General features: G+C 33.1%; 1 protein-coding gene across 1 annotated transcript in view; it reads right to left on the bottom strand.

Annotated features, from left to right (window-relative positions):
* LOC149798236 (kinesin-like protein KIF3A) overlaps window positions 1-15,487 on the bottom strand; it is a 69,549-nt gene that overhangs the window by 30,288 nt on the left and 23,774 nt on the right. Inside the window, exons 7-11 of the mRNA XM_089963353.1 lie at window positions 13,323-13,462; window positions 12,271-12,468; window positions 10,937-11,111; window positions 7,769-7,867; window positions 413-572 (exon numbers count right to left, since the gene is read on the bottom strand). Coding sequence (XP_089819479.1) covers window positions 413-572; window positions 7,769-7,867; window positions 10,937-11,111; window positions 12,271-12,468; window positions 13,323-13,462 — 772 coding nt within the window. The remainder of the gene's footprint in view (window positions 1-412; window positions 573-7,768; window positions 7,868-10,936; window positions 11,112-12,270; window positions 12,469-13,322; window positions 13,463-15,487) is intronic.

Raw genomic sequence — 15,487 nt, 5'->3', positions numbered from 1 at the left:
CAGATATTGCCATTGGTTGTTTTCTTCATGGTTTAATATTATGACACCTTCACTGACAGAGGTATGCTTCCATCATGATGCTAAATTAAATGCATTGTTTTCAGATAACAAAGAACTGTGCATAATTTTAACTGATGTTCATTTGATGAAGAACCCTCAATGTCACAAAAAAAACCTAGCTAAATTAATACTACCATCAAGGTCTTTATGAATTATGTATAGTGACCTCCTCTTATAAGAGCCCTCTCAAGAAAAGTTACCTACTTATGATGGACCTCTGCATCCTATTCTAAGATATTGTATATTTTCCATTTAATCCAAGACATCAAAGGCCACCAATCTTGCATCTTGGGGAACTACTTTATATTATATACAAGAACTTATTCTGTAATTAAAGGAAACACAAACACACTTGTATTTTTTGAGCTCAGACTCTTTAGATAGGAGATCCGCTTTGACTTTGTTTCTCTCCTCCTCCTCCATGTCCTTCTGGGTCTCCAGTTTCTTCCTGTCTGCCTCGATCATCGCCTGGATCTCCTCCATCTTCTTCTTGGAGATATGGTGTGTGCCTGCTGTTAACAGTGAAATAATCTTAATTTAGCTCATTTACCATATTTACCCTATTGTGAACAGCCCAGACTCAGTTTTGAATAGACGAGATTGGTTCCATGCTGCTTGATTAAAATCAGAAGTAGAACGAACTTCATGAACCCTGATATATTTGTCAATTATTCAATGGCTGGTCTGTGACTGCACCATTTTCTGTCAGATGCATTTTATACATAATTTTAAAAAAACCAGCTTCACACTTTCAAGGAGTATTTTTTCTTATGGAAGTTGAACTTTCTTTATATGCAACTTTGTTTCAAGCTTAACAGTATGTATAAAAGTAGAAGAAAAACACAAAACCTTACCAATATACCAAAGAGATGCTACTTCTATAACTACTAGTGCCAAGTGTCTTTTTATCCACCCAATTTTTATCTCATTTTATGTATGGTAGTTATTTATTATGGAAATATGTAAATTAACAAATTAATTAATGAATTTAGAGTTTTACATTATTGAATATACCTCCAAATAAAATCAATGTGTTAAAGCAAAATTCAAAGAGTTATTGAACAACCAAAGGACATTACAAAGATGAAACCAACATTTTTTAAATTCAAGGAGTTTTCTCAGCAACCACTCAAATTAAAGGATTTTTCAAAGTTGTCTAAGACATGACATTTATCACAATGATAACACCCCACCATTACATTTACATAAATTTGGCAAACATTTACTTAAAACATCTTTGACATATTAGTTTAGCCCCCTGGTCTTATCACTGAATAAATAATGTACTCTACAAAACGTTTAATGCAGCAGATCATTTTTGCACAAATTATTAACTTCCTTGAAAGCAACAATGTGACACAACCACAATCCCAACCAATAAAGTGATACTACTTCATGCTAACAGTCAGGAGGCAAAAAACTCAAATTCAACTGTTGGACAATCAGATTTACTTTTGAATGACCTGTACAATAATTTCATTCATATTAATACAACAAATGAAACAATCAAATTTGCAAAATATTTTTTTAATGCATGTACAATATAGTTGCTTATATAACCAATGAGTCAGCCATGAAAATGTTAAATTTGCTGGATTTGCTAAATTGTTAAGTTAAACAATCCCCAGTCTCGTACTGAGGATCCCAAGGGCAGGGTACATTATGTCACCCATTCTCTAGATTTGGGGGACACACAACATTTGAAAGGAAGAAAGGAGAATAGCAGATAGCACTTAATGCACTAGCAGTGCTAAAATGCATAACAAAAACTCCATTACTGGGACAGTTTTCTGGCCATAATTTTGTCTTCTGCACTGTACATCTATCTTTTTCCTTCATTACTGTCATAAAAGTTTCTATTATATATTCCAAGCTGCACCATATTAAATAAAATTAATTTCTTTACCATGAACGTAATCTTCATGCTGACTTTGAAAAAAATCATACATTTGCCAAGATATATGTATTTTTTAATTTGCAATTTTTAAAAAAGGACTTTTAATTAATCTAAATTACAAATAATATATCATCTCAACAACCTTTTAGCTTAAAAAAAAAATTTGATATGATCTCTCAAATCAATTAATCAGTTTAACAATACTATAGTCTTTAAATCTGATTTTATATTTGTATAGATCTTTTACCTCTAACTTCTGATGATGATGACCAAAGAAACCACTCACCATAAAGAATACAACCATGCGATAGTATAAAATGTGATTTGGCCTTATCCTCTTGTGCTTGCAAGAAAATTACTGACCCACAAATTACTTCATGGTGCCACGGATAGTTTATTGCAACAGTGAGTATGTTACAGTGCTGAACTTCTGTATGAGATGCCACCTCATTCTGACTTATTTAGGGCCCAACTCAAGTATACATTATTCTCCGTTCTGAACTAGAAGAAAACTGAAGCAAACCTCTGATATCAAGTGTAGTGTATTGTAGTGTAGTGTAGTAGCAACCACATAATGGTTGAGTGTAAAAAAAAGTCCATATTTATCTGGCTATGTTTTTTAAAACACATATGGGATACAAATTTAAAATATATTTATTACTCAGACTATAGGGTTTATTTTTTGCAGGGCAAAATTGGTGTTAGTACAACTTCCCTATATGACCCATTCCTGTGCTACACACAGTAACACTCAACACCATCAACAAATGTACAATGAATAGCATATGCCCACGTCTTGCTTAATATTCTTATGCAGGTACAATTAATGCATGATTGACTCTGGAAATTACTGACTAGACTTCTGGTGAAAGTATGCGGTCTTGAACAAAACTTACTATTTTTTTGGTTATTAGACTTACCACATCTTTAACCTCTGATCTTTAGACCCAGAGTCAATGTGTTTCTGAATTACCCATGAAATAACCACTCCAAGACATTTAAAAGAAGATTACACTACCTGTTCCACCTGAAAACCTCCCCCAAACCAATTCTAAAACAGTGGTGTCAAACATATTGCAATTGGACCTGGTATGGCCTGCAAAGACTCATAAGCCCAGTCTGCAGACCAGGTCGATTGTTAGTGTCAAATCTGTATGCTTATCATAGTTCATATGTTTGGCCAAAGTGAAGTAAATTCATATCAAATATGGCCCACTATAGCAAATGAGTTTGACATACTTGTTTTAGTAAATGGTGTGTTTTTTTTTCTTTAGATAATGTTTAATTACCAAAACATAACAATGCACCTGTTTTTCAAATCAGTCAAATGACATTTATAATGTGTACAAATTATATTAGACCATTCAGTCAACAAATACTGCATTTAAAAACACAGTGTGCACTTGAGTGAAAATTGACATGAAGTGTGGCATACATGTATGTAAATTTCCTTTGACTGAACAACAAAGCTGTATTACAAAATAAACCAACTCAGAAGCCCCAGTCATGTGACACTTAGTCATTGTGTTCATGTCCAATGTCTGTTGAAAATGAATTATTGAGAAAGTTAATCATTTAGGCTCATCAATATGAATAGATATTTTTTCAATCCCTTTTCTATGGATTAGCAATGAAACTAGAGTAATAAATCACTACAAAGAATAACAGGAAATCTGTTCCTTAACTGTTGTAAAATTTGTCATATTAAGTATTCTCTTACATACAACGACTGTAATCATTTATCATAAAATGACAAATATATACTAATATAAACCTCATATCAATTATTAATGCTTATAACCAGTGCATATTTTGTAACTTCCAACATAATTCTAATTATACATTAACATGTATGGCACACTTTGCAGGGAAAAGTGCACAGCACATAGATAAATATTCATACCTTTTTTCTTTTTTCCACCTAATGAAAACATAATACAGTAACATAACCTAAAATATCTACAGAAAGAGTAGCTAATGATCAAGAAGTTAATTCCAGTCAATTCTACCAAACCATTTTTTTAAAATTATCAAAAGGCCTGAAACACATAATTTTTTAAAACTATCTGCGATTCACATTATATACTAAACCTTGGTTTGCTTTATGCAAAAGAAATGAGCACATATCAAAGGCAACTGCAACCATGATTTTGTTTAAAAATCCATTACCGCTATATGCTTAGCCTATCCAAATATGTTTTCATCAATTCTTCATTAGAAAAGTAAAGTAGAAACCAATTTGGATTAAAATATGTGTCTCTGGTAATACTTACCTATGCACAATACTTTAGAAATTCAACGACTTTCTAACGTGGTTTCTTTTCAAATACATTACCTGATATATAGCCCTTTACCTAATGAAAAATCATTAACAGGTTGGAGTTAAACACTAATACTCTGAAGAAGACTCCATCTCCAGTCACCTAAGGTATGTGAGTCAACTTTAAATCAAATCCTGAGATATAAGCTGGAGTAATGATTCTGTATGCCCAGATGTGGCTGATAGGAAAATGTGCACATCCCATCCCCACAAATCAATTCAAAGTCAATAGGCATCATCAATGAGAAGCTAACAACCAGGAAAGGTAGCCCACTGGGTTTCTGCATCACGAATGGCTAAGTTTTCATTGGATTTTGAAATGTATGGCTTGGAGCAACCAAAAATCCACAAAAATTGGTAGCCCATTATTAAAACTGAAACCACAGCAATTCAACAAAATATAGTTGTCAGACAGAATGAGCATGCCCTTTCCAGATGGCATCCCCTGCCACCAATTAAATGTATTCACTATGGCCTTTACTGCTAGCAAATTTATATGCAATATTTGGTCTTGACAAAGCCTGGCATTCAGCCTGCCATATTGGCATCCAAACAAATTGTGATTTCCGGAGGCTAAACCTTCAAGGCAGTACTTGCCATAAGCCAAGTGAGGTTCTCCCATTCACTGTGATGTGACCACAGGCATTTTTAAAACTAAGGCTTTTTGTTTCAATGGGCAAAGCTTCAGTAACCACTGGGATAAGAGAATCATTTGCAATGGTCTCATGAACAGGCAACCTAGGATGATGAGATCCAGTGCTACACTGAGAAGACTGAGAAAATGATGGAATGTTTGGGTTGAGATACAATTCTTTAGAGAACTCAAGACACCATCATTTTGAACTCCATACCCAAGTGTGTGAAATGTTGGGATGTGATGAAATCAGATTCAGCTTTGTTACCAAGGAATCCAAGGCAAAGTAGGGGTGAAACTAGGGAATATCCTAACTTAGAATGTAACTCAGCTTGTGTTTTGTAGTATATTGTCCAACAAGTCATGGACACTACTCTGTCCACAGTTCTTGTGAAGACCAAAAGACTAATGTTGAGACCAAACAGGAAATGTCCTGAACTGTACCCTCAATCCCTAGCATAAGAGGAAGCAGTATCTAAAGTATGGATATAATTGCTGTACCCAAGAGGAAATCACTCCCACCTATACTGCTGACAAACTTTTAGCTGTGTGCATGCTGGATTTGCATGGTAATGACTGTACTGAAACAATATTATGATCAGGTAATGTATTTAAGAAAGAAATTTAAAAAAGAATTCCATAAAAACCTGACACTGCTCACTTGGCTTAAATAACTTAACAGTTGACCATTTTACAAAGCAGGCTTATGTAGTTGTGTAAGAATGCATGCTATGTAAATACCACCCAAATTTTATTTCATGTTGATTTTAACTATCTTACAATATTTTAATAAAATTTCTTTCTAAAAATGAAGGCATAATTAATGTGTGGATCTCACTCATCTAAAATCTTTGCTATATATGTCAATATGTAATGTCTGACAATACTGGATCAGAAATATGACTTCCAGTCAATCAAAAACAAGATCAACTCAGTAATATTTCACTCATTATTGAACTTTTACAAGATCTGGAGGATATCAGCATATATTCCAAGTCTGAGCAAAATCAAATAGCAAATATACACGGCCACCAGAGTGGAAACAATCTCAGCCAATCAGATGCACGATCATATTATCAATATTCATAGATTTTTCTCATTACTGAACACATATTTGCTTTCTTATATACCCAAGTAAGATAAATGCCAAGAATGTTCTACCTTCCCTTAATGACATAAGCATAGATTCTAGGTGTGATCAAAATCGGATCATAAACTTGGCCTCAAGTGTGGTAAAAAGAACAACCAATCAAATGCAAAATTATCTAATTAATGTACATCAATCTTGCTTGGTACTGAACCCATCCAAGATCTAGATGTTATAAGCTTCTACTCCAAGTTTTATCAAAATCAGATTAAGAAATATTACTTAAAGAGGTATAATAATCTCAGCCAATCAAATGCAAGATCACATCATTAATATCCATGAATCTCATTAATTACTAAATTCATCTGAGACTTTGGTGAGATAAGCATACATTCAAAGTTTGATCAAAACTGGATTATAAATATTGCCTCAAGAGCGGTAACAAGCTCAGCCAATCAGATTAAAGATTATTTCATTATAAGTTATGAATCTTGCTGATCATCAAATCAATCCAAGATTTTGATAACATAAACCCATACTGCAAGTTTTGTAAAAATCAGGTCAGAAATATGGCTTCCAGAGTGGTAACAAGCTCAGCCAATCAGCTGCAAAATCACCCAATTAATATGTATGGATTTTGTTCATTATGAACCTGTCATTGAAGATCTTAATGATATAGCCTTAGCTTCCAAGTTTTATCAAAACTGGGTCAGAAATACAGCCACAAGAGTGGTAACAAGGTCAGCCAATCAGGTGCAAGATCACCTCATTAATATGCATGGATCTTGCTCATTATCAAACTCATCTAAGATTGTGATGAAATCAAATCAGAAATATGGAGTTTAAAGTGGTAACAAGCTGATGGACAGACACTTAACGCATGAAGGTAATGGACAACACATGATGGATGCTGGTGATACCATGACCTCCCTTACCCAAATGGCAATGTGAGTTACAGAACCTGGAGCGCTATAGTCAAAATGTTTTTTTTTAAAAATGTTTCGGATGCTTGAGTTTTGGAGGTCAAAGGCAAGGACTGTCAAAAAATGAGCAAGTCGTTGGAATGAAGACGTGGATATGAGTGACTGACTTTAAACATGTCCAAGATCTATTTCATTTCATATCAAGATGAAGTATCAAGCCAGCATATGGGAAATCTATGTACTATTGTAAGGAAGATATGTATGCATAGTATTACCACACATCTCACATCTTTTTTCAGACTATCTAGCAAACATTTTCATGATTGTCAAATTCTGACCTTTTCACCAAACCTAACAAAAAGTTTGATAAGGTTAAACTATGGCAAACTGAAGCAAACTAAATGTCACAGATGGGACAGAAAAGTAGGTAAAGTAACTCATCTCATTCATATTGGGAGTCGACACAAACATTCATGCAATAAATCCGAAAATTATGGTAATTCCACGTTGTGCTTTCTTCTTTGAAGAGAAAGTTTACTAAAATACTACAAATAAAGGAAGCTAGTTTTCGTAACAAATTATGAGCACAGTGAAATGAAACATGTTAGGTTCTTTAAAAGCTTTACTGAGATATGGATTCTTTATCACTTTATATGTTTATTTTTCTCAAAGTATAATACTGAATTGAAATAATATTAAATGAAACAAAAAACAAAGGTCACTTATAACAAAAAGTAAAAACCTCTTCTGAACAAAAAATTATTAATCTTAACAATTATTCATTAACATGTCTACTGTGTCACTTGGAGTGTATACATTTTGCAATTTAGTCATGATTTTCTTTTACCCTTTTGCCTCTTTGGTTTCTTTCTTTTCCTCTTCACTCCATCTTCATCAATAAATTCTTCCTCCTCACTTTCTTCCTCTGAGCCAGACACATAATCACCTGGAAATTGTTAAATTACTATGAACTTATATTTGCTTTCTTCATATTACTGTATATACCCAAGTAAGATAAATGCCATGAATGTTCTACCTTCCCATAATATGTCAGCAGATAAGTATTTAATCCTATCATTTCAAATTACAGATAAAATGAATAGATGACCTCTGATTTACCAGTACATTATAAGTGCATCATTTTCCCAACGGTATGTATTTTATATAGTATATGTAAATGCCATCATGATCATACACTCACATTATGACAATACTGTTGGGCATTAAAAATTTTTGTGACACAATGATAATACTCACTGACATATTTTTGACATTATGAAAAATATTGTCAGATGTTACGATAATATTGTCTGACATTATGAAATTACTGTTTCTTGGTAGCTGTTGTTGATCAAATCAAATTAATGAAAGAGTATTTTCTTGCCTAAATGAACCATAAGATAATAAAAACAAGAGTACTGTGATATGTCGACCCTGTGTTTTATAGTCCTCTATGAAGACAATAGTTGGGCACTGCAGTCTGAAGACTACTGATCAATGAATCTCAATGACCTTTGGTCAAATGGTCTTGGACTAAACTTATAGTGCCGAGATTTGCCATGATCATAACCTATGACCATGAGACCCCATATTCTATAGGTAACTTCAGAATATTTTTCTAACCGAGATACTGAAATATATCAGTGAGATACTGAAATGTATCAGTGAGACACTGAAATGTATCCATGAGATACTGAAATGTATCAGTGGGGGAAAATTGATATTAATACAGTAGCAATATTACTTTTATGATATTATTTTTGGAACTAGTTTCTTTTTCCATTTAGGACATATATTTGCCTTATGTATGTTATTCAAAACATGTATTTTTATATATAGGCCAATTTCATTTTTGTTCTATTCCTTTCTTCTCTCTCACTTTCTCTCTCTCTCTCTATCATGATGAACAGATCTTAAATTATCATGACTAAAGTATACATTTATTTAATCAACGAGAAGTTGCCATAAAAAAATCCTAAAAAACAAACTTCAAACATGAAGTAGGCTTCTAAGTTTTCCACCTGAATCCTGCAAATTGTCAGTGAATGAAATTACATAATTTGATTTGATATTCAATGTCACCTAAAGTATGTTACATTCTATGACAACTTTTTATGGAAAAATTATCATCACACTTATAATCATGTGTGAAAATTATGAAGAAATTGGGGAGAGATGAGTGCTGATTGCAAAGTGAAATTAAGTGAAACTCATAATTTAGGTTCAGCATCTTTGACCAAATTATACTACAAGCTTGCCAAGGCCACACAATTCATGTTTGAAGACAGAAATAAGCATAAAAAAATTATCCATAATTGTTATAAGTAAAGCCACAATCATTAATATCTTTTGTTTAAAGATGTTGTGCTCCAAAATCTATTTGAGATGACTGCTCCGTGATGTCTGTATGGTAGCCCTACGCCAATAATGTTCACTGATCAATCTGCATCAGAAACATGTTAGTGAAAATAATCATTCCTTTTTTCATATGGAAACATTCATTTGACAGAACATACAATTTCAAGTATTATATGTAAACGCTAAATTTATAAAAAGTCAATGTCCCAAAATTATTGTAAAATTTCAAAAATTACTTTTTAAGTTGTAGTAAGGCAGCCGTTAATCACATTAGCACAGAATGGAATAAAGTCCAGGCACACTGACAGTTTTTGCCTTTAAAAATATATATAATAAAAGAAAAATCAATTTTTTAGTACATAAAAGGAAATTCTTCACTCATGAAGTGGAAACATTGCGTATTGTCATTCATGGCTCTGTCAATCAGATAATACAATGTTTAAACTTAACTCATGAAATATTTCCTTATAGATATTAAAGACAATGATATCCTCTATTTATTATGCTAAGTGCAAGCCATTCACAATGTTTGGTCAAGGAAATTTATCTAGAGCAAAAGCTATGCATAGAAAACATTTTTTTAAAATCACAATGACCTTTATCAATGGCCCTTTACCCCAACATCTGCAGGTTTGTTCCTAACCATAAAAGCAAGCCATCCACAAAGTTGGCCCAGGTCTGTGATACAGAACTAATGTTACTGTGTTGAAACTATTTTTCTTGTTTCAGTCACAGAGATCTTGACCTTAACTTTGAATTTTTTATCCCAAAATCAACAAGCTTCTTCCTTACTCCAAGTGCAAGCCATCCACAAAGTCTAAACCTGGTCTGTGATGTAGAACACATATTAATGTAAAGAAACCAATCGTTTAAATCAGGGACGTTCACCTTTTTTATTTTCTGACCCTAAAATCAAGAGGTTTCTTTCTTTTATCGAGAAGAACTTATGTGCAACGTAGAGGATCATGGTATAATATGTTCCACCAAAAAGATGGGTGTGTAACAAAAAAAAAAAAATCAAATCAGTGTGGATTGCTGTAAATCCAGTGACCTTTTCCAATTTTGTGTCAAAAATATACAAAAAAGTTCTCTAATTTACATTTATTTCTATTAAGCAGTTGCAGAATTATTTGAAAGATCTTATATTTAAATTTTCACTTCCAGACGTTAACTTATGATAGACACTATATAAAGCAAAAATTGTGTTGCAATGCCTTTAAATACATCCATCCTTCTGTATATAAGTATGTACATACATACATACATACATAAATCCATCCATCCTTCTGTATATAAGTATGTACATACATACATACATACATACATACATACATACATACACACACACATACATAAATACATCCATCCTTCTGTATGTACATACATACATACATACATACATACATACATACATACATACATACATACATACATACATACATATATACATACATAGATACATACATAGATACATACACACACATACATAAATACATCCATCCTTCTGTATATAAGTACACACACACACACACACACACACATACATGCTCTGTGATTGCTGAAAAAAGACCATTCATTTACATTATTTTTTCTGCAGAATTTGTAACATTAATTTGCTCAGGGAATGCCAAAGTTTAATCAATGACAAGTATATTACCATCTTCCAACTGCTTCCTGAGTTCCTCAATCTCCTTCTGAAACTGTCTCAGCAGGGCATCCTTGGGATCCTCATTGATGCGGGCCTTGTTCTGGATGTTCTTGGCCCTGTTGGCGTACCTCAGCGTACTTATTGATTCATCATAGTTATAGTCTGTGGGACCAATGTTGGCAATCTACAATATATAGATGTATAATCTAACATTAGCATTCTGCATTGCTAATGAGATTTATTCTTTTCAACTCATGTTATAGTCTCAAAGCTCAATGGAATTTAAAACATTCTTCAATCAAATCTGCCTTCTAGTCATTATAATGGTCGACTTATTCGTATCTACTTACAAGACAAGACGTAGCTTTCAGTATATTCCGTCTGACTTATTCATTATTTTTGTTGAAGAAATGGCCTTGTATCGAGATTACAAGTCACTCTGTCCCTTTTGAAATAGAGTAGATCATCATACAGATTTAGAAAGCAAAAGTATTTAAACCAAGGATGGCTTGGTAAGTGGAAGAGATAGAACACCAGTGATTTTGCTATTTATGGTCTTTTTTAATATTGCAAAATGATGACTCTAAAACATCTATATCATTCTAAATTTTCTTTTCTTTGTATGTAACTAAAATATTTTCATTAATATCCCACATATTATTTGTGGATTTATTGTGGCGACTTCTTTTAAAAACATTTTCTACTATTATTTTTTTTATCAGCAGAACAATGTCCAAGAGAAATATCTACTATATGGGCTAATCATTTGGTTAGACTTTAGTTGCCTCCCATAACACAAACCGCACCAAACATCCGGTGGATCTATACTTTGTTACTAATGTTTATTAAGAACATAGTTTATTACTGTTAACAGTAATACAAAACTATATTTGGTGCATGAGAATGCCACAGACATGGAGGGATCAAAATCCCTCGAAGACAAAAACTATCTTTCCCCTGTAAGTGTCAAATAAGTTTACTTCCATAATCTAAGATCGCTTCAGCTGAGATGCTATCCATTGTTATTAGCCAGTTCTTTACAAAGCAACTTAAATAAAGTCCTCCAATTTCAAAATGATGATAATATTACCTAGACATAACCAAAATGAATTTCTTGAGATCACTAGTTCTTTGCATTCTGACTCCAGATAAAACGTGAGACTTTACACAACTGCATACTCTTCACTGCTGAATAGTATGTGCTCACATGGTCTCGCAAAGTTGCCATACTAGAGTTACACTTGTTATGTGTGTTGAGAAATCAAAACAAACCTTTGATAAATGACACGTAATTTTTCAAAAAGAAATGCACTTTCTTCTAAACAAGATTAAATCTAACTTACCATTGCTGTTTTTGAGTTTCCACCAAGTGAGTCTTGCAGAAGACGAGTGAGTTTTGAGTTACGATATGGTATATGGCTGCTCTTTCCATCCACTAATGCAGATATGACATTTCCAAGGGTTGACAAGGAGAGATTAATTTTAGTTGCTTCTTTCAATCTCTGACCTGTGGCTCCTGTTTTGGCTTGTCTCTCTGAACCCTGAATGGTAACAGTTAAAGTGATGAGTGAATCATAGAATATAGTTTAATGCTTGTTATGGGCAAAGGTTTGTCATTGCTGTCCTATCACTGTGAAACTAATTTAAAGAAAAAGGTGCCAGAAAGATAAACTTTAAAATGATTGAAGGAAATTGGGGGAGGGAGAGACTCTAAAATGCATAGTTCTGGTAATGCCGATCAAAGACAATAAAGCTTACAACATAAGGTCATACATATGTCCTTAGGTCCTTCTGTAATGTGTCAAAATTATCTGTACACAACCAGTGAAATAGTCTTATTTACCACTACAATCATCTACCTGTGAAATAGTCTTATTTACCACTACAATCATCTACCTGTGAAATAGTCTTATTTACCACTACAATCATCTACCTGTGAAATAGTCTTATTTACCACTACAATCATCTACCTGTGAAATAGTCTTATTTACCACTACAATCATCTACCTGTGAAATAGTCTTATTTACCACTACAATCATCTATTAGTAAAGAAATCATACCGACTGCCAGTATAATGTATGTAACCATCTGTTAGTGACCTTAATGAAATCACCTTTTAGACATTTCTTGAACATATTTCATAAAGTAATGATCAACTAATGTCTGGACTATTTGAAATAACTTATTCAATGGAAACCATTACCACCAACAGTGATAATGTATCAATGTTCCTCCCAAAACTGAAATTTAATATTACAAGAGTCCCTATCCATCTGCCTTATAATCTCTTTACACATTATGATAAATCCTTGGCATAACAAACATTTCATTAATTGCAAACATTGTGTTAACTGGAGACTACAGTAGTTTAACCATAATGTTTTATGAACTTACAGCTAGATCAACAAGATGGAGTTTTCCCACTCTGACATGCTGTTCCCCATCAGGTCCCTTCTCACTACATTCTATTGTCACAGTGAAGATGGCATGAGACCGGGAACTGTGAAGATTCATGTTGGTAGCTCCAACTACTCCTAATAAAATACATGCATAGCAATATAAAAACTCTGGAAGGATGAAATAGATAACTAACAAATCTGATGCATAGAAATCCATGGCAACAAAGACTCAAACAGTCCAATGACAATACTAACAATGCAGGATGATGCATCTTATTTAATCTCTGATAACTGTTCATACCCTGTCAATCAACCTTACTGACTGTGTGATGCAACTGTTCTACCCATCAAGGCAATTTCAAAGCTAGTGAAACACTAGTCAGTCTGTTTCCCAGTTAACATGTCCCCAGCAGGTGCTGTCAGTAGCTTTAATTATTTTAGCTTTTATATACATGTCATATTTTTAACATCATTCTGCTTAATATCTGTTTCAGTAGTGAATGTCAATACCATTCCATTAGTGAATATGAATCCATTCCAGTAGTGAATATCAATACCATTCCAGTAGTGAATATCAATACCATTCCAGTAGTGAATATCAATACCATTCCAGTAGTGAATATCAATACCATTTCAGTAGTAAATATCAATACCAAACCATTAGTGCATATCAATACCATTCCATTAGTGAATATCAATACCATTCCATTAGTGAATATCAATACCATTCCAGTAGTGAATATCAATACTATTTAAGTAGTGAATATCAATACCATTCCAGTAGTGAATATCAATACCATTCCATAGTGAATATCAATACCATTTCAGTAGTAAATATCAATACCATTCCAGTAGTGAATATCAATACCATTCCAGTAGTGAATATCAATACCATTCCAGTAGTGAATATCAATACCATTCCAGTAGTGAATATCAATACCATTTCAGTAGTGAATATCAATACCAAACCATTAGTGCATATCAATACCATTCCATTAGTGAATATCAATACTATTTAAGTAGTGAATATCAATACCATTCCAGTAGTGAATATCAATACCATTCCATAGTGAATATCAATACCATTTCAGTAGTGAATATCAATACCATTTCAGTAGTGAATATCATTACCATTTCAGTAGTGAATATCATACCAATTCTGTAGTGAATATCAATCCCATTCCAGTAGTGAATATGAATACCATTTCAGTAGTGAATATCAATACCATTCCAGTCAATATGATTTCAGTAGCAAATATCAATACCATTCCAGTAGTGAATATCAATACCATTCCAGTAGTGAATATCAATACCATTTCAGTAATGAATATCAATACCATTCCAGTAGTGAATATCAATACCATTCAAATAGTGAATATCAATACCATTCCAGTAGTGAATATCAATACCATTTCAGTAGTGAATATCAATACCATTCCATTAGTGAATATTAATACCACAATACTACATATTTATTTCTAAAACTAAAAGAGAGCTGAGGTAAACATTTGTCTAAGAGCTGTATAAACTTAACAACATGTGTCTATGCACATCTGTGTCTGAGGGACAGCAAAAGAGAAAGTAGGGGGTTGACAACTTTGAATTTATGGACGATACAGATGAATTTCTTTTTTTATGGCCACTTTTAATCAACAGTAGATTTGGGTGGAATATTTTTGAGAACAAATAATGAACTATTCTGACACTGAGAAAGAATCACCTGTTTATACAGGGGATCTCAATTCACCTGTTTTAAAGCTAGATAACTAAAAAAACATCTGAATACATACATGTATGGTTAAAATGTACAGCTGTATACCAGTCATAGCATTCATGACAGCCCTGAAATTATTTCAGGCATATTACCTACGATAAAATGTGATCTCAGAATTAAATAAAATAGAATAAAAAAAACATTTTCAAACCTCTAAATCAAATCAATTTTTATTTTTATGTGCTACTATTATTATCAATATTCTTTTGCCAAGCCGTTTAAGATCACAAAATATTATAACTCCTTTTCATGAAAGGCATCCATGACAAAGGCCTGGTGTGGAGGAGGAGTATCTCTGGACATGGTGGAAACCGTGGTGACCTGGGCTGCTTGAGCAGGCTGGGGGTCACTATCACTTTCTTCAGTACATCTTAGCAAGGGTGATC

The sequence above is a fragment of the Sinohyriopsis cumingii genome, chromosome 6 (genome assembly GCF_028554795.1).
Source record: "Sinohyriopsis cumingii isolate HCF-2022 chromosome 6, ASM2855479v2, whole genome shotgun sequence".
Lineage (NCBI taxonomy): Eukaryota > Metazoa > Mollusca > Bivalvia > Unionida > Unionidae > Sinohyriopsis > Sinohyriopsis cumingii.
This window is presented reverse-complemented; position numbering and strand designations above follow the sequence as displayed.